The following is a 25,572-nucleotide window of genomic DNA, read 5'->3' as shown; positions in this document are numbered from 1 at the left end:
GGCTCTATAAACACCTTTCTTAAGCTTCTCCCAGAACAGGAAAATGTCCGGAGCACCCCCATCTCACTTTGCTAACCTGACTTCAGCCCCTGTGCCCTGGGTGGCTGCTTGAGGAAGGGGTTTCTTAGTAGCGACATGGGAGAACTCAGCCAGGCAGCCCTGTGGCAACTCCACAAACCACCCAGAAGGAAGGGGCAGGCCTCTGGTACCCGGGGCCGTCTGGAAGCCTGGTTTCGCACTGCCACATCATGTTTCTGCTGATCCTGCTTTTGACCAGCTAAGGCACTCGCTGGGTCTCCATGGAGTGTAGAAGAACAGTGCTCATTGCAACAGAGTGGCCGTCCGGCTATTTTTGTTCCCCGTCAGCGCTTTCCTAAGACACCTGATTCTCACAGCGGAGGCTGTGAGATGGGCCTACCCTTGACCTCAGTACGCTGATTGCAGGCCTTATCCCTTCCCGAGGCCCCAGTTTTCTCTCTAGAGGATGAGGAGTGCATAGGTTCTCTAGAAAATCAGAATCAATGAGATGTATGAAGATGGAACTATTGACAAATGTGACTAGATTTCTTCTCTCCTGCCAATCCTGATCAGTTGGTGGTGTCTCCCTGGAGCACGGTGGTGAGAAGGATTCTGAGAGCACAGTCAGGCTTAGAGGAGAGTGCTGTGATAGATTAGTAATGTCTGCCCAGGGCTCAGGAAGAGGGAGCAGGCAGTATGGCTGCTGTTCCTGATACATAGCATTGAGCACACTCTTAGGTGTGCTTTCCAAAAGGGGAGAGGGGCAGAATCCAAGTGCAGGGGGTGGGCCTCATTTGCGCTGCCACCAACAAACTGCATGACTTGGGTAAGTGACTGTGTCTTGGCTGTCTCCATATGAAAAATGGGATCAGAAAGCCTTGGGTGTTTTGGTGAGACTGAAATTTGATAGAATGTGGGAAAGTGACAATTTAAGGTGATGTGCTGGCTATTTGTTGTTGTTGGTTCATGCAGGAGACCTGGTACTGGCATGGAAACATCAACGCCAACAAGGTGGTCATGAGTGGTGTGAAGTGCTCGGGAACGGAGCTGTCCCTGGCGCACTGCCGACACGACGGGGAGGACGTGGCCTGCCCTGAGGGAGGCGTGCGGTACGGGGCTGGAGTCGCCTGCTCAGAAAGTGAGAGTTCCTGGGGGTCTAGACAGCTGTCCTGCCAGGCTTCAGGAGGGGCACAGAGCCTCACTGGTTATTCCCTGCAAGGCTCTGCCTGGGGTCTCTGCTATGAGCCCAGCAAAATGGAAAGTAGGGATGGATTCTTGTTAAGTGAGAAGAGTCAGGGGCAAGAGGAACTACCCCCATAGGCAACCCTGGAATCTTGCCTAATAACAGTGGAGAAGGCTGGAAGGAGGAGTTTGGAGTCTGGAAGCCTTGGGTTCAAAGGCAGGGTCACTGTGGATTATTTAAGTGGCCTTAGGAGAATTAAGTGACTTGGTCTCCGGGGAGCTGGCTTCTGGCTTAGCAGTGAAACACACACTGCTTGGTGGGTCCGCTTCCTTCCTTCTGCCCTGCCACCCAGATCATTTCCTGGGACTTCCCTGGGGATCCGATGGTTAAGACTCTGCGCTTCCAATGCAGGGGATATAGGTTCAATTCCTGGTCAGAAAACTAAGATCCCACATGCTGTGTGGAATGGTCAAAAAAACAAAAGGACATAGATCATTTTTTGTTGTCACACACACACACAGGGTGATTTAACCTCCTAGTGACTCCCTGGGAATCCTAGAGAGCTTGACAATATGGAAGGGAGCCCCCACCCCCACCTCTATCCCCACCTTGGCCAGAATTCAGAATGGCCATCTCAGCAGGTTCCCTGCCAAGCTGAAAGGACTGGCTGACAGCCCTGTGGGTGTGTTCTTCTCTGGATCCCACCCTCCTTGCCTTATCAAAGGATTTCCTTGTGGATCTGGGAGGTGGGAGAGGCCCTGAGCCTGGCCAAAGGACTCCAGACCAGGCATTGCCTGCCGTTTATTAGCTGATCTTGGCAAAGTTAGTTCACTGCTATGATCCACAGTCTTCGTTGTTTTTCCTAGAGCCTGGAAATTAAATGTGACAACAACACGTGCAACCGCATAAAAAACAGTGATGCACTGTCGTTTACCATCACGGAGAACTAGGGAGATTAAACTTGAACTCAGCGACTTCTCCCCCTTTTAGACCCCTTCAGCATTTCGTAACCCTTGTAAAGCAGGACTCTCAACCCCAGCGTGAGCTTCTCCGGGGAGACATTATATATTGTTGCATCCTTTCTGAGAGGAAAGAGTGAGAGTACCACCCTTACCAGACCCCCAGGCAGAGAGATGTGATCTCCCCATCATCGGGAGTCTTTTCTCAGCTTAATAATTTATTTATATTTTTAATATACCATTTATCAAAAAAAGAAACTAAGATAATATAAACCTAAGTAAAATTCAAGGTAGTATAAGATAAAAGCAGATTTAGAAAAAAGTAGGGAGACTTCTCTGATGGTCCAGTGACTAAGACTGCATGCTCCCAATGCTAGTATCCTGCGTTTGATCCCTGGTCAGGAAACTAGATCCTACATGCTGCAACTGAAGATTCTGCATGCTGCAACTAAGACCTGGTACAGCCAAATAAGTAAATATTTAAAATTTTATATATATATATATATAATTTTTAAAAAGTAGGTATTGGCAAAATGAGAGTGGCTCAAACTGGAACTGACAGAGATTAATAAAAGTTTGTATATTATAGAGACCTATACATTTACTGGGCTTCCCTGGTGGTGCTAGTGATTAAAAAAAAAAAAAAAAAACCTGATTTTCAGTGCAGGACATGTAAAAGACGTGTGTTCGATCCCTGGGCTGGGAAGATCCCATGGACGAGGGCACGGCAATTCACTCCAATATTCTTGCCGGGAGAATCCCACAGACAGAGGAGCCTGGCGGGCTGCAGTCCGTGGGGTCACACAGAATTGGACACAACTGCACACAACTTAGGCTAGCACAGCACATACATTTACTGTCATAGAGTCGTATACATTTATTGTTGTCATTATACAGGAAGCTTCCTACCAGCCAAAGGAAAGAGAGAAATGTGGTCTTTAATATAATTAACAGTATGCCTGGGCTTCCCTCATAACTCAGTTGGTAAATCATCTGCCTGCAATGCAGGAGACCCAGGTTCAATTCCTGGGTCGGGAAGATCCCCTGGAGAAGGAAATGGCAACCCACTCCAGTATTCTTGCCTGGAGAATCCCATGGACAGAGGAGCCTGACAGGATACAGCCCACAGGATCACAAGAGTCAGACACGACTTAGCAACTAAACCACCACCACCACCATGCATGAGGTAGAAACAAACCCTGAGTCAAGAGAAGCCCACTCTCCTAGATACTGAGATCAAAGGGGAGTTTTTCATTATGAGGACCAAGAATTATGAGATCAACAGGGCCCTCACATGCTCACGGCAGACCAAAAATGACCTTCATGGGGCTATTGCTCAAAGAACCCCTCTGCCTAGGCTGAAGGCATCAGTCAGAGTCTGCAGGGGGAGGAAGAGCCACTGGGGCCAGGAACACTGATCTGGCTTCATATTTTATTCATAAAGAGAAAATATATTCTTCTAGCAACCTTTTGCTTGCCTAGTGGCTCAGATGGTAAAGAATCTGCCTGGAATGCAGGAGACCCAGGTTTGATCCCTGCGTTGGGAAGATACTCTGGAGGAGGGCATGGCAACCCACTCTAGTATTCTCACCTGGAAAATCCCATGGACAGAGAAGCCTGGTGGGTTACAGGCCATAGGGTCGCACAGAGTTGGGGATGCTTTGGGTATTAGGAAGGTCAAGATCTCATTCCATGGCAGGTGTTGAGAATGGGCTACCAGCTAAGTCAGGCCACGTTACCTTGAGACTCCTGAGACGGAGGTAGGGCTGGCCTCCTCCCGGAAAGAAGAGAGCCTGATGGAGACCCCAGTGACCAGCGCAGAGGGAGGCAAAGGGATTGTCCATTAAGTACTGACTAGTGTACAGATCATGAAAAGAGGCCACAACACCCTCATTAAACTGTGCACTCAACACTCAGCACCAGCAGTTGTGCATCCTGAAAACCTACTGGGCTCCATGCACAGCCAGGGAGGGGACCCAGACTGGGCAGAATTGCTCCAGGCAGTGATGAACATGAGGGAAGCAAAGCTCATAGAGGACACTCACCTCAGAAATTTGCAAGCATCAGAAAATAAAAGATGGATGGGTCTTAGGTTTGAAGGTTTGTTTGCTTGTTTTGAGATTTTTTTTTTTGATGTGTATCATTTTTTTAAAGCCTTTATTAATTTTGTTACAATATTGCTTTTATGTTTTTTTTGTTTTTGTTTTTGGCTGCGAGGCATGTGGGGTCTTTGGGTCTTTGTTCCTCAACCAAGGATCGAACCCACATCCCCTGCGTCGGAAGGCAAGGTCTTAGCCACTGGACCACCCGGGAAGTCCCTGGGTCTTGTCATAAATGATTCATATACTACATTCCTGTGAATTGAGGTACACTAGAAATGTTCAGTAGAATCTCACTTTTAAACAGAGATACAGTTAATCCTTTGGCGAAGAAGTTAATCCTTCTACTATAACTGTTTAGTAAACATAGATTGTAACCACTGGTGATTATTTTTTTTTAACACCTGCTATGTACATTGTGCTAATTGAATAGGTCAAGCTTGTTTTAAAAGAGGTAACTGGGTTAAAACTCTCACGTGGAGCAACAGTGCAAGGGGAAACTGGTAGAACCGGATATATATCAGAGCCTTGAAAGCATGCAACCTGCCCCCAGCAAGTTACAGAAATATATTCTGAAGAAACGATTAAAGTTACACACGGAGATTTACTACAGGATGTTTATCACTGCTTTATCTTTAACTGTGGTCCAGTGGTTAAGAATCCACTTGCCAATGCAGGGGACATGGGTTCAGTCCCTGCTCCAGAAAGATCCCACATGCCACCAGACAACTAAGCCCTCTCGCCTAGAGCCCATTCTCTGCAACTGAGAGCAGCCTGAGAACCGCAACTAGAGAACAGACCCCGCTCTCCGCAACTAGATAAAGTCCCACACAGCAACAAAGATATAGTGCAGTCAAAAGTTAATAAGTAATATTAATTAATTAATTTAAAAATAAATAAAGTGTAGGTTAGGGTTATCAATTAAATATTGTAATGGATATCTATGAACAAGTGAATATGTCAAGATATGTTTTGAGAGAGGCAGCATTAACAGACTAATACAAGTAGTATTGTATGTAGTACAAATCTTCATACAGTATTACACATGGTGGGAATTTGTAATTCCCAGAAGAATCAGACCAAAGTATTAAGAGTGTTCTCTCTATGGGTAGCATGATTTCACTGTTAGAAGTTAGAAGTCTTAGTCACTGTTGTGTCCGACTCCTTTCGATCTCATGGACCGTAGCCCACCAGGCTCCTCTGCCCATGGCATTCTGCAGGCAAAAATAATGCAGTGGGTTGCCATTCCCTTCTCCAGGGGATCTTCACAAGCCAGGGATTGAACCCAGGTCTCCTGCATTACAGGCAGATTCTTTACCATCTGAGCTACCAGAGAAGCCCCGATTCATTGTTATTGTCTGCTTTTTATTATGGAAAATCTCAAGCCACTCTAAAGGAGATTCAGTTCAGCTCAGTGCAGTCTCTCAGTCGTGTCTGACTCTTTGCTACCCCATGGACTGCAGCATGCCAGGCCTCCCTGTCCATCACCAACTCCCAGAGATTACTCAAATTCATATCCATTGAGTTGGTGATGCCATACAACCATCTCATCCTCTCTCGTCCCCTTCTTCTCTTGCCTTCAATCTTTCCCAGCATCAGGGTATTTTCAAATGAGTCAGCTCTTTGCATCAGGTGGCCAAACTATTGGAGTTTCAGCTTCAACATCAGTCCTTCCAATGAACATCCAGGACTGATTTCCTTTAGGATGGATTGGTTGAATCTCCTTGCAGTCCAAGGGACTCTCAAGAGTCTTTTCCAACACCTCAGTTCAAAAGTATCAATTCTTTGGTGCTCAGCTTTCTTTATAGTTCAACTCTCACATCCATACATGACTACTGGAATAACCATAGCCTTGACTAGATGGACCTTTGTTGGCAAAGTAATGTCTCTGCTTTTTAATATGCTGTCTAGGTTGGTCATAACTTTTCTTCCAAGAAGTAAGCACCTTTTTATTTCATGGCTGCAATCACCATCTGCAGTGATTTTGGAACACACAAAAAATAAAGTCTGACGCTGTTTCCACTGTTTTTCTTCTATTTGCCATGAAGTGATGGGACCAGATGCCATGATCTTTGTTTTCTGAATGTTGAGCTTTAACCCAACTTTTTCACTCTCCTGTTTCACTTTCATCAAGAGGCTCTTTAGTTCTTGTTTCCTTTCTGCCATAAGGATGGTGTCATCTGCATATCTGAGGTTATTGATATTTCTCCCATCAATCTTGATTCCAGCTTGTGCTTCTTCCAGCCTAGCATTTCTCATGATGTACTCTGCATATAAGTTAAATAAGCAAGGTGACAATATACAGCCTTGATGTACTCCTTTTCCTATTTGGAACCAGTCTGTTGTTCCCTGTCCAGTTCTGACTGTTGCTTCCTGACCTGCACACAGATTTCTCAAGAGGCATGTCAGGTGGTCTTGTATTCCCATCTCTTTCAGAATTTTCCACAGTTTATTGTGATCCACACAGTCAAAGGCTTTAGCATAGTCAATAAAGCAGAAATAGATGTTTTTCTGGAACTCTCTTGCTTTTTTGATGATCCAGCGTATGTTGACAATTTGATCTCTGGTTCCTCTGCCTTTTCTAAAACCAGCTTGAACATTTGGAAGTTCATGGTTCATGTATTGTTGAAGCTTGGCTTGGAGAATTTTGAGCATTACTTTACTAGCGTGTGAGATGAGTGCAGTTGTGCAGTAGTTTGAGCATTCTTTGGCATTGCCTTTCTTGGAATGAAAACTGACCTTTCCAGTCCTTTGGCCACTGCTGAGTTTTCCAAATTTGCTGGCATATTGAGTGCAGCACTTTTACAACATCATCTTTCAGGATTTGAAATAGCTCAACTGGAATTCCATCACCTCCACTAGCTTGTTCGTAGTGATGCTTTCTAAGGCCCACTTGACTTCACATTCCAGGATGTCTGGCTCTAGGTGAATGATCACACCATCATGATTATCTGGGTCGTGAAGATGTCTTTTGTATAGTTCTTCTGTGTATTCTTGCAACCTCTTCTTAGTACCTTCTGCTTCTGTTAGGTCCATACCATTTCTATCCTTTATTGAGCCCATCTTTGCATGAAATGTTCCCTTGCTATCTCTAATTTTCTTGAAGAGATCTCTAGTCTTTCCCATTGTATTTCTTCACACTGATCACTGAAGAAGGCTTTCTTATCTCTCCTTGCTATTCTTTGGAACTCTGCATTGAAATGGGTATATCTTTCCTTTTCTCCTTTGCTTTTTGCTTCCCTTCTTTTCACAGCTATTTGTAAGGCCTCCTCAGACAGCCATTTTGCTTTTTTTGCATTTCTTTTTCCTGGGGATGGTCTTGTTCCCTGTCTCCTCTACAATGTCACAAACCTCCAGCCATAGTTCATCAGGCACTCGGTCTATCAGATCTAGTCCCTTAAATCTATTTCTCACTTCCACTGTATAATCATTAGGGATTTGATTTAGGTCATACCTGAATGGTCTAGTGGTTTTCCCTACTTTCTTCAATTTAAGCCTGAATTTGGCAATAAGCAGTTCATGATCTGAGCCACAGTCAGCTCCTGGTCTTGTTTTTGCTGACTGTATAGGACTTCTCCATCTTTGGCTGCAAAGAATATAATCAGTCTGATTTTGGTGTTGACCATCTGGTGTTGTCCATGTGTAGAGTCTTCTCTTATGTTGTTGGAAGAGGGTGTTTGCTATGACCAGTGCATTCCCTTGGCAGAACTCTGTTAGCCTTTGCCCTGCTTCATTCTGTACTCCAAGGCCAAATTTGCCTGTTACTCCAGGATTATTCTAAAGGAGATAGAATAATATTAATATAATGAAGCCTCATGGACCCATTACCCAGATTGAACTACTGACAATATTTTGCAAACATGACAAAGAGTCACACACCACTGAACCACTAAGCATGCATGCACACAGTGAGATCTGCAGAGGTGTCCAGCAGGGCTCTCAGAGAAGGGAGAAGGAGTTGGGGGTAGTAATCCCTGACCCGGATAGGGGAGACCACAAGAGCCAGTTCCAGATGCTCGGCAGGCATGCAGGCCAGTCACTGCTCGGGAATCAGAGGAAACCTAGGTGGGAAGGGGCGTGGGGTCTCTGGCCTGTCTGAAGCCTGTGTCTGCCCTGCTCCCAGCCGCCCCTGACCTGGTCCTCAACGCAGAGATCGTGCAGCAAAGCACCTACCTGGAGGACCGGCCCATGTTCATGCTGCAGTGCGCCATGGAGGAGAACTGCCTCTCGGCCTCGGCCGCCCAGACCAACCCCACCACGGGCTACCGGCGGCTCCTACGCTTCTCCTCCCAGATCCACAACAATGGCCAGTCCGACTTCCGACCCAAGAACGGGCGCCATGCCTGGATCTGGCATGACTGCCACAGGTGAGCCATCCCTCCCTGCCCCAGCCTGCCAACCCACGGGACCCAGATGGGACGCAGACTCACAGGGCCACTTAGACACAGCTGAGTGGCCACATGGTCCTGGGGGCAGGGCTCCCCCTAGCTGGAGGGCTCCTTTACATTTGCAGACAGCGTTCTCCCCTCCCAGAGGCCCTGGCCCACCTCACCCTCTCCAAGCCTGCTCTCTTTCTTGCCCCTGACACCTCAGAAACAAACTTCATTGAGAACCCAGTGCCCCTCCATTGACCTCAGTCAATGGTGTCAGGTGTGTTCTCAGCACATATGTGCTCTGCAGGGAGCTTGGGGTGCTGCAGGTGTTGGATGCTGAGTTCATGTAGAAATATATTTTATTTTAGTCTAGTCTACTTTATCTTTATTTTTGGCTGTACTGGGTCTGCGTTGTGGTGCCCAGGCTTCTCTAGTTGTGGCATGCAGTCTCTCTACTTGTGGCATGTGGGTTATTTTAAAGACCAGTATGCTCTACATGTTGGACGTCTCTAGGAAGATGGTGAGTGTGGAGACACAAGTTCTAGGCCCAGGAGTCATGAGACCTGGTCTCTCAACCCAGCCATGCCTCTAACCAGCTGCATGATGTCAGGCCATCTGGGCCACGTCAGCTGGGACCTCCACTGTCCCTTCCCACCCTCAGTCTGTGGCTTGTTCCCAGTGCTATATAAATTCCTGGATGAGAGCAGAGCACAGCCCCAGAGCCAGCCCAAGCTGGAGCCAACAGAAGCCTTGCCATTCATCTCCCTGTGCTCCCCAACCTCCTTCCTTTTGTTCCTTTGCTTGATTCCCACCCTAATCCAGAACCCTCTGTCTGTTGCTGCTGGCTCTCATTTTGCTGCTCTGACCTGAGCTGGGTGGGTAGAGGGAACAGAGTGAACAGTTTTGAAAACGAACAGAGGGAGGCCCCTGCCATTCAACATGGCAGCCACCTTCCCACCCCTTCCCCGAGGGACCACAGACTTTGACCCAGCGGGAGTGCAGGGTCGCTGTGCTTAAATTCCCATCCCTACAAGAGTTTTGCATCAGGTCCCCACGAGGGCTGGCAGCATCTGCAGTCAGTGTCAAATCCAGGGCCCTTGGGAGATTGACAGTTGCGTAAGAATCTGCATGTTAACAGGTCCCCAAGGGATTGTGTGCCATCAGTCTGAGAGGCCCCAGTCTGGCTGACCTCTAGGTCCTTCCAGCTCTGAAGTGTGATGATCACTGTTAGGGACACAAGAACTAGAGTTGGTAGAAAAAGGTACCAGGCAGGGTACCCTCCTTATTCTGAATCAGGAAGCCGTGGCTCTGCATTCACATGACTTGTCCAGGATGAAGTTGGGGAATGGGGGTCCTAACTGGGGCCTGCCTGACTCCCAGTATGTGCCCTTCCTGGTACCTCCCCCAGTCTTCAGAAGGGCTCCTCTGGTGGCTCAGACAGTAAAAAAATCAGCCTGTGATGCAGGAGACCTGGGTTCCATTCCTGGGTCGGGAAGATCGCCTGGAGACGGCAATGGCAACCTACTCCAGTATTCTTGTCTGGAGAGTCCCATGCACAGAGGAGCCTGGTGGGTTACAGTCCATGGGGTCGCAAAGAGTCAGACATGACTGAGCAACTAACCCTTTCCTGTCTTTCCCCTAGTCTTCATCACAAACCTGTTGGGCTGCTTTTTCATGTCATAATTTATGGCCTAGTCACATTTGAAACTGTTTAGGGATAGAGTTGTTCACTCCATTTCAAAAGAAAGGACAATTTGAACTTCCCTGGTGGCCCAGTGGTGAAGACTTCACCTTCCAGTGCAGGGGTTGCAGGTTCTTAGCTCCTGGTCAGGGAGCTAAGACCCTACATGCCTCATGGCCAGAAAACCAAAACATAAGACAGAAGCATTATTGTAATAGATTTAATAATCTGGTCAAAAATGGTCTGTATCAAAAAAAAAAAGAAAGAAAGGACTGTGATAGAACTTGGGGGTGCTAATATTCCTTTGTGTAGTTGACCCTTGAACAACACAGATTTGAAATGCGTGGGTCCCTTTATACATGAATTTTTCTTTTCCAATTAACGTAGTACCTCTACATATTTTCATTTTATAGCTTTTAAATTAACTCAGTGTGGGGAAAAGTTTGTGTTCGATTAGAGATCACAATACGTGGAATCAAAAGAATTAGGGCTGCTTGTGTCCGGATTCTATCCAGGCAGTTTCAGTTTCCTGCCCTCGGGTGAGTCATTTCTGAGCTCCTTTGTTTCTGAGGCTGAGATAACAGTTCTTGGAGTTTCAACTGCTCGGAGGTCAGTGCCCCTAACCTCTGCGTTGTTCAAAGGTCAACTGCAATTACTCTTGGTATGTCCTGAAAGTCCTAATTAGCCAAAGAAGTTTGGGTCTTTATATAGAAGCATGGAGGTCTTCTGCAGGGAGGGAGTCAGAGAGTAAAATTAAAGCCCTGACGTATGGGTGCCTGATTTCCTTCCGAGAATACATGGTGGAAGCGCTGCCCTTTGGATCTATAAGTAGAAGGTAATTGAGTCTCTGCCCCATATATGGTGCTCCACCCAGACATCACACGGTAGGGCTCTCCCTGTGACATAGGCTTGCTCTCCAAGAAATGGTTTCTTCTCTAAGAATACACATGGTGACCTCATGGAAGTGTTTCTTCTGAGCCGGAGCTCCAAGCCACCCTGACCTCCCCGCCCCAAACCCTGCTTTTCCTGTGGTCTATTTCCTTTCTTTGTTTACAAGATGTTGCAGTCAACGGTTTGGAAGGAATGGGTGGGAAAGATCACACTGGCTAAGCATATGTCCCTTCAGCCTTGCCCTCCTGGACTGTGGCTGAGAACCTCTGACCACAAGACCCCAGGGAGTGTAAGAAACTCCCCACGCCTGGCCTCCAGAGCTCCAGGGGAGCTTCTCCAGGACCTGTGGGAGGACTTTCAACAGGACTCCTGGCCCTGAATCTCTCTGTTGGGCCCCTTTGGAAGCATGATGAGAACTGACCCATCCTCCACTCAAAAAAATTATTTCTGGATTTTACACCCTGTTTCAGCAGATTTACAGATGCTAAAGCCCATCTGTGAAGTCAAAGTTGAGAACTCTGGCTCAAGTTAGCCTGAGTCTGCAAAATGGTCACTCCCAATTTAGCTGATGCTATGATGAGGAACAGAGATATAGTCTTTGAAAGTGCTAAGATGAAACACCACAGGGGCTTCCAGGTGGCAAAGCCGTAAAGAACCCGCCTGCCAGTGCAGGAAATGCAGGAAACGTGGGCTTGATCCCTGGGTCAGGAAGATCCCCTGGAGAAGGAAATGGCAATCCACTCCAGTGTTCTTGCCTGGACATCCCATGGACAGAGAAGCCTAGCAGGCTACAGTTCATAGGGTCACAAAGAGTTGGACACAACTTAGCAACTGAGCAGGCACACACAAGGCGACGCTCAGAGACTGAGCCGTCTCAGAGCCTCCTCACGAGCCAGCCTAAAGGGAAATGCTCTGAGCCATTCTCTCTCATCACCATGGCTCTTGACTGATGATCCTGATGGGGGTCCCCTTCCTGCTTCTTGCGCCCCAGCTAGTGGGCCACACTGCTCACATGGCACATGATGTCACAGAGCAGCCTTGCCGCTCCTGGTTCTCAGCCCCCGCTGTGTCCCAGGGTGCAGCATCCTGCCTTGCCCCCTACCTCAGGAAAGCCCTGGAGGGGAACTGGGAGCTGGAGATGCAGGGAGACGGATATCCAACACAGGTGCCAGACCCTCTGATCACGGGTGGCCCGGCTACAAAAGGCGGGACTTCGTTCATCACCCCCCCACACGGGTGGCCCGGCTACAAAAGGCGGGACTTCGTTCATCCCACCCCCCACCCCTGCCACCATGTGCAGAGCAGCCCATGTTTTGGGTCAAAGCCCTGCAGATTCCGTGCGGCCTCAGTGAGCCAAATTGAGGCCTTCATCCCATCCGGGAGGGCTTTGTTCCACCCGAGGACTGCCTAGCAGGTGGGGAAGGGCAAGGCCGAGCGAGCAGCAGGGCTCCTGCCCTTTTGTGGCAGCACCTCCTGAGGTTGGAACACGCCCCTACGTTCTCTGAAATGGGAATGGGAGCATCTTCTGACCCACACCTGAACGCCAGTCAGGACTGGCCAACCTGGAGGCACCGGGAGACACATGGCTGGTATGAGAAAGGAAGAAGAGTGAAGCATCTCTGTAACATGCGCTGATGCTCAGACGGAAAGTCTTATCCGGGCCCGAGATGACCTAGGGTAACAAAGAACATACCCAAACCTCACTTCTGGTTCTGGACTGTCTTTGTCTGTCATCCGCGTGTCCACCCAGAGCCCTGTACCTCGGCTGGTGCCGTGCCTTAGTGTACCTCGCTCTCTAGTCTCACGGTGGAAGATCACCCCTCCTCTCCGCCAAGTTGCAACGACCTCCGCCGGCCTCCAGTGAGCTAGTGTCCGGTGTTCTCTCCTGCCTAGACTTCCTGAATCTCTGCAAACCGGTGTTTCCCTGTCTTTATCCCATAGATCAGGCTACCTCTTAGACCTCTGAAGATTAGGACGCTCAGCCTGAAATGAGAAAATGTCCCTGGATCAACAGATGCTTCCTCCCTCCTTCCCAGCAGCCTCGATCTGAATCTCCTGGGGTGTGAGTGTGGGTGGTGAAGGGTGGGTGCCCCTGGGCTTTCCAACCAGCCCGCTGGGAGGAGAGGTGGCCCGGGAGGTGATGTCCACACACGCCCCAGCAGTAAAACACAGAGGCTCCCGGACCACAGCTAGCTAGCATCATGAGTCTCCAGCCAGCTGCTTCCCTCCCTGTGTCCACAGGGGAAAAAACGAAGAGTCGGAGAAGACTCTTAAATCAAGTCTGCAGGAAGCATGGGCAGCAGGAGAAGGTCAGCCTTACAAGAGTCTGTCTGTGGGCTCCGTCTGCATTTTGTTTAGACAGCGGAACATAAACCTATTCCTCTTCAGTCTTTCCAGCCAGTAAACATAGCAACATAAACCCCTCTCTGAAAGAGGTAGACATGTTTTAGGCAGTGAGTCAGACCTTGTGTCCCATCTTGCTCCTTCAAGAAGCCAAAATAGACTCTTTCAAAGTCATTCCTTCAACTGCCACAGAATGCATCCTTGTAACTGTTCCCCATGGGTCCCTGGCTCAGCATCCTTTTACCCAGGAACCCAAGTGACCTGGGAAAAGCCCAAGTTAGGAACTTCTGACGTTATTTATAGCACCAGCCCAATGCAGGAAGAAGGGGAAAGGGCCTCTCATTTCCTCTCTGAAAAGTTGTCCTTTTAATTTTCCTCTTCTCTCTGTCCTCTCCTGTTCCCATCCAGCCGAGACAGCCTGAGGGCAAACACCTAAGGCTGGGGGTGGGGTGGTGGGGGGCGGCGAGGAAGCTGCTGTCGGCCAGGAAATAATCATAGCAATGGGTCCCCTGGAGAAGGGAATGGCAACCCTCTCCGGTATTCTGGCCTGGAGAATCCCATGGACAGAGGCCTGGCAGGCTACAGTCCATAGGGTCGAAAAGAGTCAGACACGACTGAGTGACTAATACACACAGTCGTAGCAATGGTAGCGGTGTTGATAGTAATAAAGCAGGACTCCATCACTCAGGGGAGTAGCAGTGGTAAGGAGAGGGTGGACAGGTACTGAGTGTTCCTCTGTCTCAAGCCCCGTGTTAGGCATTTCTGTGACTTCTAATCCATGTTTTCTTTCCTGTTAATAGTTTACTTTTATTTATTTTTTTAAAGTCTTTATTGAATTTGTTACCATATTGCTTCTGTTTTATGTTTTGGTTTTTTGGCCGCGAGGCCTGTGGGATCTTAGCTTTCTGACCAGGGACTGAACCTACACCCCCTGCATTGGAAGGTGGAGTCTTAGCCTCTGGACTCAACCAGGGAAGTCCGTCTCCTAGTTCATCTTTACAGAACCCCTGACAGGGGTCATGCTATCATTCCCTCTTTCCTGCGGAGGGAACTCAGGTCACAGGGAAACAAAACTCGTGATTCTGTTCCCCAAACCTTGGCACCTGGTGCCTTCTCCCATTTTCCAAATGTTGCTGGAATGACAGACGAGCGAGTGCGAATACTTGCAGCCACTTGTGATGAGACATGTAGCAGCTTAGGATGGGCCTGGCACCAAGCCCCTCAGGAAGGCCTCTCGGAAGCCATGTTTCCCATGTTACTCTGCACCAAACACAGGCCTTTCCAAGAACCTGCATCTGTTCTCAATTCTTCCCGAGGGATGAGATGGGACCCTCTTAGGTAAATGTTCATCCGGGGCAAGAGCCACGGGGGTGCACAATCTCTCTTCCTTCTCTGCTCCCTTCTAGAGGATGTGCCGGTCACCCTCTCCCTCCCACGGGGTCTCAAAGCCCCTTTTTCCCCCTCTTTTTAAAAAAAATTTTCTTGATGCCAGGAGCACAAGTTTCTGCCTCCATCACCTAGTTTGGGACACATGTGTTCCCTGCTCATCAGCGCCTGCTCTTCCCACCCTTTCTTCCCCTCTTCATTCTGTCTCCCTCCCGACCATACTCCCACTTTAAACGTTTTCTAAAGAAACAGTGGAAACAGTGTCAGACTTTATTTTTGGGGGCTCCAAAATCACTGCAGATGGTGATTGCAGCCACGAAATTAAAAGATGCTTACTCCTTGGAAGAAAAGTTATGACCAACCTAGATAGCATATTCAAAAGCAGAGACATTACTTTGCCAACAAAGTTCGTCTAGTCAAGGCTATGGTTTTTCCAGTGGTCATGTATGGATGTGAGAGTTGGACTGTGAAGAAAGCTGAGTGCTGAAGAATTGATGCTTTTGAACTGTGGTGTTGGAGAAGACTCCCGAGAGTCCCTTGGGCTGCAAGGAGATCCAACCAGTCCATTCTAAAGGAGATCAGCCCTGGGTGTTCTTTGGAAGGAATGATGCTAAAGCTGAAACTCCAGTACTTTGGCCACCTCATTCGTAGAGTTGACTCGTTGGGAAAGACTCTGATGCTGGGAGGGATTGGGGGCAGGAGGAGAAGGGGATGACAGAGGATGAGATGGCTGGATGGTATCACCGACTCAATGGACGTGAGTTTGAGTGAACTCCGGGAGTTGGTGATGGACAGGGAGACCTGGCGTGCTGCGATTCATGGGGTCGCAAAGAGTCGTGTCCGACTGAACTGAACTGAACTGAAAGACATCGAAGAGTGACTTGCATTCATCTGCAGAAAGTGCCCAGGTATGAATGAGCTGTGACAGCCACTTTAGGTCTCTGGAGGGTGCTACATCCTTTTACTAAATATATCCTAATTTATTGAGCTTATTGATGCTGAGCCCCCTGTTCATCAGTTTATCTGATTAATTCCCATTGCACCCCATCCGTTACATGATTATTCCCATTTAGCAGATGAAAAAACTGAGGCTCGGGAAGGTAGTGGGTTGTCCCCCTCCGGAGCCCATGGAAGCGCCACGATTCCACTTCTGTCCCATCCCCCATCTCATAATGCCCTGTCCACTGCACACTTTTCTCCCTCCACCACCACTTTGGACCACACTGCTCTGCTCGAGATGTCCCCAGAGGGGAATGGCCAGCTGGGCCATCGCTTGCAGGTGGCAATCCTTCCAGAAACTGACATCCAGACCTCCCTCTCGCCCCCAGGCATTACCACAGCATGGAGGTGTTCACCCACTACGACCTGCTGAACCTCAATGGCACCAAGGTGGCAGAGGGCCACAAAGCTAGCTTCTGCTTGGAGGACACAGAATGTGAAGGAGGTATTCGGGGGACAGGGCGGGCCAGGGAGATTCTGAGGGACTCAGATGCTCCCGCGCGTGCTCATTCGGCCAGGATCCCAGGCCTGGCTCGGGACTCTGTGTCACCCTGGCCCCTGCTGACTCCTCACAGGACCTTCCTCACTGGAGACCTCATGACTGCCATCTGGGGCTGGAGGGATAGGGTGGGCAAGGCCTGGCTATAAAGGCACCTGGGTCCCCAGAGTCATGCTGACAGGCACTGGTGGATCCAGTGCGTCCACTGGTGGGTCTCCCCTGTGAGGCTCAAACCCTTGAACCTGACACGCAGTCCCCTCCCGCTCTGGCTGCCACACTTTCTCTCTGTGTCCAACACAGATACACAAGCCCCACAGGTTCTTACCTTCCAGTTCAAGCTCAAAGCCCCACTTTGAGGTTCCCAGACTCTCTTGACTGCCCCAGGCAGAGGCAGCACCCCACCCACACCCCCAGTCACTTCCATACCTGCACGGTGACCACTGTGGGCGCCCCTGCCATCCTGGCCTGACCGAGCTCTCTCAAGAGGAGACAAATGACTCTTCTCAGGGCAGCTGGGACTTAAGAGTAGCGCCCAGACTCGGCAGGCTCTCAGTAAATGGGTGCTAAATGTCAGTGGTTGATGTGGCCTCTGGCATGTCATGAAATCACCCAGCAGATGGGTTTTGAGCACCCACTCTGTGCCACACAAGGGGCTGACCCAGGACGGGTCAGAGAGATGGGTCAGACCAAGACCACATCCAAGAACGGATGCCCTCGGGGAGACCAGATGACCCCACCTCAGGGTCAACAATAAACACCATAACTTACCCAGAATAGCGCATGCTTCATTCCCAGGCTGATATTCCTCAGAAAGGCCAGGGTGGGCCAGAGTGGCCCAGGAGGGCTTCATGGAGGAGGATGCAGTGGGATGTGGATAGGGAATTGAGGGGGGGATTCTACCAAAAGCAGAGCAGAGCAGGGATGGGCTGCCGAGTCCAGAGGCAGCCAAGGCTGTGGGCCTGGAGAAGGGAGAGATGCTGAAGGTGGGGTCTGGAGATGCGCCTCTGCTTAGCAGGCTGCTTGGGGGCCTTCGTGGGGAGCACGGTGGAGGGACCGTGGGTGCCTGGTGACTGGGCTTCCCTCTGTCTCCACATGCAGACATCCAGAAGAGTTACGAGTGCGCCAACTTTGGTGAGCAGGGCATCACCATGGGCTGCTGGGACATGTACCGTCATGACATCGACTGCCAGTGGGTCGACATCACCGACGTGCCTCCTGGAGACTACCTGTTCCAGGTGAGGCGCGTAAGGGGCTCCAGGCCCCCCGCTGATGGGAGGAGGGGTCTCTGCCTGAGCAAATGGGTAGGCAGCCTCCTGCTGATGGTGCCCAGGCATGGAGGCCGGGCTGTCTAAAAGGGCACAGAGTCCTGCACCTGGTATTTGCAAATCAAAGGGCATCTGCAGGCCAGATTTGGTCCTCAGGCCAGGAATCTGTGCAGACTCTAAGGCGGCCTACACTTCTTGTGTCTCTGGAGCTGTACTTGCACCTCCACCCTGGCTTCTCCCAGTGCCCTCCCTCAGGCTATCTTGGCCTGTGCTGTCAGGGCTAAAAGCAATCACGTAAAGAGCCATTCACTCACAAATGTCTGTGACTTGCCTCTCCCAGAAATGTTTGCCTCATAGAAGAGGATCTGCAGAGGGGGCAATGTTCAATGCAAAGAAATAAACCTATAATGGTAGATTGTTAGGTACTAGAGACAGCCTGTCCAGTGACTGTTTGTGCAGCGACTTCCCAGGGCTTCTACGTACTCTGTCTAGGGGAAGGGCCACCCTGAGACAGGAACTAAGACGCATTGGCCTCCCACCTTCCTGCAAATAGCTGCAGGCCCCAGCCAGGGCCCAGACTGGTGGGGGAACCCAGGGTCACTGTATCCCCAGCGTCTCCCCTTCAGGCACACAGGCGCACTCCTGCCTGCGGAGACTTCACCTTATTTTTCCCACATCCCCACCCATCTTGCTTTCAAGCTAGATCCTTGGGTGACCAGAAATGTGTCATTTTGTCTTGAAAGCTTTCCTAGGAGGGCATTCAGCCAGCCCAGGGCCTGGCCACGGTCCCCACCTTATAGAAAATCCTGGGAGGAACCAACACCTGCAGGGAAGTGACCACAGAGGGGCTCTGAAGGTTTCCCTGGTCAGTTTCAGAGACTGGTAATCAGACAGCCAAGCACTTTTCCACCCACAAGCCCAGAACCGCAGACTTGGAGAGGCCCAAGCAAAGAGCAGAGTGCTCTTTATTTAAAGAATCGGATATCCATGTCTCTGTACACATACTTCAGTTTATGTTTGAGGTCTGCTATCCCTTTGCAAGGGGAACGTGTAGCGTCATGTATTTTGATAATGTCTGTTTAATAACTGTGACTCATTAAAACCTTCCCAGATGGCCCAGTGGTAAAGAATCTGCCTGCCAATGCAAGAGATGCAAGAGATGTGGGTTCAATCCCTGGGTTGGGAAGATCCCCTGGAGTAGGAAATGGCAACCCACTCCAATATTCTTGTTTGGAGAATCCCATGGACAGGGAAGCCTGGAGGGGTACAGTCCAGGAGGTCACAAAGAGACAGACATGACTGAGCACGCAGGTACTTGTACACTGAAGATCAGTGGTAGGCCAGACCCTGGCCATACCCTGTGGGCCCATGGTCTCATGTAATCCCCAGGGATGGGCATTATCATTACCCGCACTTCACAGCCAGCAAGGCCAGGTCATCTTCCCTTGGGATGGACGTGGAGCTTTAGACTCGAAAGAGTCCTGGCCTGGGAGTACTGGCCCTCTCCATTCCCATGTGGACCCACGTGCAGGCCCCGGCAACGCTGCAGGAACAGGAGAAAGCTGGGTTGCGGAGCGGGTGGCGTTCCAGCCCAAGAGGCCAGTGCACAGAGGCTCAGAGGCAGGGTTCCAGAGTTAGTAGATCCCTAATTTCCACCATTTCCTGGATCCACAGCAGATCTTTTTTGTTTTTCAACACAAAGCTGCCACTGTCACTTTATTTTGTTTGTGTGTTTTTCTTAAGTTTTTTAAAAATTGAGGTATAATTGATTTACAGTATTAGTTTCAGGTGTCCAACATAGCAATTCAAAAGTTTTCTAGATTGTACCCCATTGATAGTTATTAGAAAACATTGGCTTAATTCTCTGTGCTTGCAGTAGTATATCCTCACAGTTTATTTCATACACAGAAGTTTGTACGCCTGTCTTGCCTCTCCCCACTGGTGACCACTAGCTTACGCTCTATATCTGTGAGTCTGCTTCTTTTTTGTTCAGTTCAGTTCAGTTCGGTCGCTCAGTCGTGTCCGACTCTTTGCGACCCTATGGATCACAGCACGCCAGGCCTCCCTGTTCATCACCATCTCCCGGAATTCACTCAAACTCTCGTTTTTTTTGTTACATTCACTAGTTTGTTGTGTTTTTTAGATTGCATATATACGTGATAATATGCAGTATTTTTCTTTCTCTGACTTATTCCACTAAGCATAATACCCTCAAGTCCATCTGTGTTATTGCAAATGGCAAAATTTCATTTTTTTTTCTGGCTGAGCATTCCATTGTGTGTATACATATATACACATCATATCTTTACCCCTTCATCTGTTGATGGACTCTTAGGTTGCTTCCACATGTTGGCTGTTGTAAACCACAGCAGGTCTCGTCTAAGGAACTAAAGCCACTGCCCACAGATCCCCAAGAGACTGAGGACCCTACATATGAGTCTGATGGGATTGTGGAAACCATTCATTTCAGCTCTCACCCTTGCACCCGAGTGGGTCAAATGGGCCCTAATAGTCCCCACTGCCCTCCCGGTCACCCTGCAGGGACCCATGCTGGGCGTGACTATCTGTGAGCAAAGGCTGCCTGGGTCTTGGTGCAGGGGGTTTGTCTGTCCTGGGCTATGAGCCACGCATGGGCTGGTACATGGCACAACTAAGGTTGTCAGGCAGAAAACATCAAAGTAAGGCCACCCCAGAGCAGGACATTTTCCAGCCTTACCTAGAGAGATGGTCACCATGGGGCATAACCTAGAGCCCCCAGAATGGTCTGCACGGGCTAGGACTCAGGGCTGGAGCCCCCACTGACCTGTTTCCCGTAGTAGCTCTGGTAGGCCCAGCCAGCTTGCTAAAGGGTGACTCTTGTTACTGTTTAGTCACTAAGTCATGTCCGACTCTCTGACCCCATGGACTGCAGCACACCAGGCTTCCCTGTCCTTCACTATCTCCCAGAGTTTGCTCAAACTCATGTCCATTGAGTTGGTGATGCCATCCAACCATCTCATCCTCTGTCATCCCTTTCTCCTGTCCTCAATCTTTCCCAGCATCAGGGGCTTTTCCAGTGAGTTGGTTCTTTGCATCTGGTGGCCAAGGTATTGGAGCTTCAGCTTCAGCATCAGTCCTTCGAATGAATATTCAGGGTTGATTTCCTTTAGGACTGACTGGTTTTATCCCCTTGCTGTCCAAGGGACTCTCAAGAGTCTTCTCCAGTACCACAGTTCAAAGGCATCAATTCTCAGCCTTCTATCCTCTTTATGGTCTGACTCTCAGTCCTGGAGGAAGAGGTCCTGAAGGCCCCAAGCCTATAGAATGCACCTTAACGAGCAGGCTGTCCCTCCCCCATCATACTGACCATGGGTGGCCCTGTCCCCCTTGCCTCCTTGGGGTCTCAGCCCTTCAGATGTGGCAGGACCCTCAGGGAAAGCCTCATCTGTGTCCTCTGCACTTTCGCCCACAGCCCCAGGCCCAGCTTCTGTCTCCTCACTTTCCCATTCCTTCAGTTCCTCCTCTGGGCTCCTCACCACTAAATATCCCTTTTCTGTCTGCTCCCAGGTGTTTTTGTTGTTCAGTTGCTAAGTTGTGTCCAACCCTTTGCGACCCAATGAACTGTAGCATGCCAGGCCTCCCAGTGCCTCACTATCTCCTGGAGTTTGCCCAAGTTCATGTCCATTGATTTGGTGATGCCATCCAACCATCTCATCCTCTGTCATCCCCTTCTCCTCCTGCCTTCAAGGTCTTTTCTAATGAGTCAGCCCTTTGAGTCAGGTGGCCAAAGTATTGGAGCTTCAACTTCAGCATCAGTCCTTCCAATGAATATTCAGGGTTGATCTCCTTTAGGACTGACTGGTTTGATCTCCTTTTGGACTGACTGACTGATCTCCTTTAGGACTGACTGATCTCCTTTAGGACTGACGAATCCCAGAAGCCCCCTCAAAAGAGTGGTCCCTCCTGCTCCTGCTCCTCTGGGTGCCACCCTCTTACCTGGGATGATGCAGAGGCAGGGGGTACAAGGGGGAAACCTGCCCTGGTGAGTAGAAAGGGCCTGGGGACCCCCTAGAGCAAACCCGGACCCAGAGAACAGAAGGGCTGTGTCTAATGCCGTGCTGCCAGGAGCAGTGTCATCTGCAGCACCCAGGGCAGCCCCCCTCTGACTCCCCACAGCATCCAGTCCTGGTCCCCATGCCCTCCCAGCCAGTCCCACTCCCTGGCTCCCTTCTGGCTCTTTTAGCAGCTGTTTCATGGCCACCCCGGGCCTCAGCTCCTGCTTCTCTACTAACCTCAAACCTCTCTGGCACCAGGAGAGGGTAACCCCTTTTTGAAGGCATGCCCGGGTTGGGAAAATCCCCTTGGAAAGGAAATGGCTCCCTACTCCAGTATTTTTGCCTGGAGAATCCCATGGACAGAGGAACCTGGTGGGCTTCAATCCATGGGGTCACAAAGAGTCGGACATGACTGAGTGATTAACAGTCTTTTAAAAAAAAAAAAAAAAGCTTTTTATTCTGTACTGGGGTATGTGCTGTGCTGTGGTTAGTTGCTCAGTCGTGTCTGACTCTTTGCGACCCCACGGACTGTAGCCCGCTAGGCTCCTGTGACCACGGGGATTCTCCAGGCAAGAATACTAGAGAGGGTTGTCCTGCCCTCCTTGTACTGGAGTATAGCCAGTTAGCAAACAGTGTTGTGATAGTTTCAGCTGAACAGCGAAGGGACTCAACCAAACATATACATGTATCCATTCACCCGCAAACCGCCCTCCCAGCCAGGCTGCCACATACCATTGAGCAGAGTTCCCTGTGCTGTACAATAGGTCCTTGTTGGTTATCCATTTTAAGTGTATACATGTCCATCCCAAACTCAGTAACTATCCCTTGCCCACCTCTGAAGGCTCACTCTTGATAGGAGTATGTGGGTGTGTGTGTGAGGTGCATGGAGGTCTCCTCCAGGTCTCCCCTCTGCCTCCCTGGCCTCACCTCTGGCCAGTCCTACACCCTCCCCTCTGCTCTGAGAACACAACACCGGCCATGCTTTGCTCTGTCTCGTGAGCTCAGCCTGGCTCTGGAGGCAGGCCTGGTCTCAGCATCGCAGCCGGGCCTACGATGAAGGGTAGCCGAGGCAGGATCCCCTCTGAACTGACTCTCCCCCAGGTTGTCATCAATCCCAACTACGAGGTGGCGGAGTCTGACTACACCAACAACATCATGAAGTGCAGGACCCGGTATGATGGCCACCGCATCTGGATGTACAACTGTCACATAGGTAAGGCCTCGGGGCCTGCTGGGGAGCACTGTGCCCCCAGGGCTGCCCCTCCTCAGGCCAGCCAGGTCCTCCCACTCCTCAACCCACCTCCAGGAGACAGGCGGGAGCTGCCCCACTTTCTCCAGGAAACAGAGCGCCTTCCTAAGTTGGGTAAAGACCTTGGGGAGGGGGGCCAGTCTCACGTTTCCACACACGGGAAGGATATGGTGAACACATAGGCCTGGATGAAGACGGAGTTTTCACGGCCAGCTTTGGCTGAGGCAAGAGAATGGGACAGAAATGGGCCGGCCCAGCACAGACCCCAAAGCTATTTAAGGGCTGGCGAAGCTGAGGCCACCACCTCATTATGCGTGAGACCGCAAAAATGTGGGCGTCGGCAATTTGTGGGCTCTGTGTGTCATTTTCCTGTCGAGCTCTAGCCGCCCCTGTGGCTTCTGGCCACCAGTGAAGAAGCATTTCCCTGCATTATACAACCTGGATTCCGAAAAGGGAGGCTGGGCTTTCTCCTCCACTGGCAAGGTGATGGCCTTGCTCTCGGTGGAGGCGAAAACTAACGGCATTAGATTAAGTCACTCCTTCAGCCGACTCTGCCAGGGCAGCTGACGTGAGCCTGGCCCTACAGATGGCCAGCACCTGTCACTGCCCTGCTGGCATCACACACAGGTGGCCCTGCAGGCCGCCTGGGGAGGATGGGGTGGCTCCAGCTCTGCGGGGGGAGACCTGTGCATCTGGTTTGCCCAACATTGTCTCTCTGATGCCCGTTTCCCCAGGTGGTTCCTTCAGTGAAGAGACGGAAAAAAAGTTTGAGCACTTCAGTGGACTCATAAATAACCAGGTCTCCAAGCGGTAAAGTGGCAACATGGTCATCTCCTGCCTTCAGGCCACGGGCATCTCCCCCAAGAACTGCAGTCTGACCGGATATCACCCTGCTCCCCCTCATCCAGCCCGGCCCTGCCCATCTCGACCCCCTGCAGCCCTCGGCCAAGCTCAGGAGGAAGGCGAGGAAGGCATGTTCCTGACACCTGCAGCCTGGGACAGCCTCCGGGGCTGGGGCTCGTCCACGGGGCGGTGGGGACCAGCGCCAACTAAGAGCCATCCTGGCTGGGACCACGGGCACACAGGTGGTCAGCTGCTTGTCCCGTCCAAGGCGTGGTCCACTCCAAGCCTCATCACCTGCCCGGCTCACCACAGATAACATGGGGCCATTTTCTTCTCAAGTTACATGTTGGCAACGTGGGTTAGCAGCCCAAGGAGGCCAGGCTGGATCCCACTTCTCCTCCTCTTAGGTTGTTTCCAGCCAACTTGAATATCTAGACTTCTCTTCCAATTAAATGACCTGCCTCTACTCTGTTTATTCTATTCACACATATAAGTAATGCTGCCACCTGTCTTCTGATCCAGTGAGCTCAGAGATGGTGCTTCTCTTGCCCCCAGACACCTACACCCCTGTGTCCTCCTATTTTTCAAGATACTATAATTATATTCTATTTTCACAGACTTTGAAACACAAAGTAATTTAGTGGCATTTCATATCGGGTATCTGGGCCTTTGAACGTACAGCTCAAAAGAAAAAGCAGCCCACCTGTGTAAGTGACGCCTCTGTCTGTCCTTCTAATTCTGTGGGTAATTGATTCAACGGTGCTAGAACCAGGGTTCTGGGTGAGGAGGACGCTCACCGATCGCCATGTGTCATCACGGACACTTACACATACTTGAAACTACGAATAAAAGATTTATGACCTGCAGGTGTGTTTCATTTGGGCCTCTGCGTGCAGCCCCTAAGCCACAGGGCTCCTTTCCCCAGTCACAGCCAGAGAGCTGCACACCCTTACAGGTTCTCTCTTGTAGGGACGTGGGTTCCAGACACCTCCTGTCTGGCATTGGCTACAGGTTGGTGTTTAGTCGCTAAGTTGTGTGTGACTCTTTCACGATGCCATGGACTGTAGCCCACCAGGCTCCTCTGTCCATGGGATTTCCCAGGCAAGAATACTGGAGTGGGTTGCCATTTCCTTTTCCAGGAGATCTTCCTGACCCAGGGATCAAACCTGTGTCTCCTGCACTGCAGGCAAGTTCTTTACCACTGAACCATCACAGGGGCCTCCTTCAGTTCACACCACAGAGGAGGAGCAGCTGCTGGCGAGAGCAGCACTCTAAGGAGATCAGGAGAATCCACAGAAACACGGGCCTCAGGCTTTCTTCCGCTCTTGTCTTTTAGGGAAATGTGTTAGGGGCACCATGGTTGCGTGAGGATCAGATAGGACATCCAGCCTTCAGCCTCAGGAAATTTCCCCAAAGGGCAGCGCCTGGGCTGGTCTCTGGGGGAGGGACGATGAAGGAGATCAGGGCCCCACGCTCTTCCCCGAGGTGTAGTGAGGGTTGACCCCAAGTCCCCAGGGCACAGTGAGAGTGAACCCCAATCCAGCCAGGCCCGGGGCTCCCTCTGTGTCACAGTGGGCTGTGGCCCAGCAAACCTGGGCCATGGGGTCCATGATGACCTCAGAGGGCCAGGATCGTCACCAGCTCCACTCAAACCAGAAAGACCAGTGTACTGGGACCCTGTCCCCACAAAGCTGCCCTCCCACCCATTCCTGCAAGGGGAGGGAACTCAGAGGGCATTTCAGATTTCACC

At 50.4% G+C, this 25,572-nt stretch overlaps 1 protein-coding gene across 1 annotated transcript in view; it reads left to right on the top strand.

Annotated features, from left to right (window-relative positions):
• Positions 1–24,688, top strand: part of LOXL2 (lysyl oxidase like 2) — a 113,638-nt gene extending 88,950 nt beyond the window's left edge. The window contains exons 9-14 of the mRNA XM_027549925.1: positions 991–1,156; positions 8,383–8,626; positions 16,262–16,377; positions 17,530–17,666; positions 22,832–22,943; positions 23,714–24,688. Coding sequence (XP_027405726.1) covers positions 991–1,156; positions 8,383–8,626; positions 16,262–16,377; positions 17,530–17,666; positions 22,832–22,943; positions 23,714–23,793 — 855 coding nt within the window. The 3' untranslated portion in view covers positions 23,794–24,688. The remainder of the gene's footprint in view (positions 1–990; positions 1,157–8,382; positions 8,627–16,261; positions 16,378–17,529; positions 17,667–22,831; positions 22,944–23,713) is intronic.
• Positions 24,689–25,572: the final 884 nt, after the last annotated feature.

Source organism: Bos indicus x Bos taurus, chromosome 8, assembly GCF_003369695.1.
Source record: "Bos indicus x Bos taurus breed Angus x Brahman F1 hybrid chromosome 8, Bos_hybrid_MaternalHap_v2.0, whole genome shotgun sequence".
Taxonomy (NCBI): domain Eukaryota; kingdom Metazoa; phylum Chordata; class Mammalia; order Artiodactyla; family Bovidae; genus Bos; species Bos indicus x Bos taurus.
The sequence above is the reverse complement of the archived record's forward strand: the minus strand, read 5'-3'. Positions and strand labels throughout refer to the sequence as shown.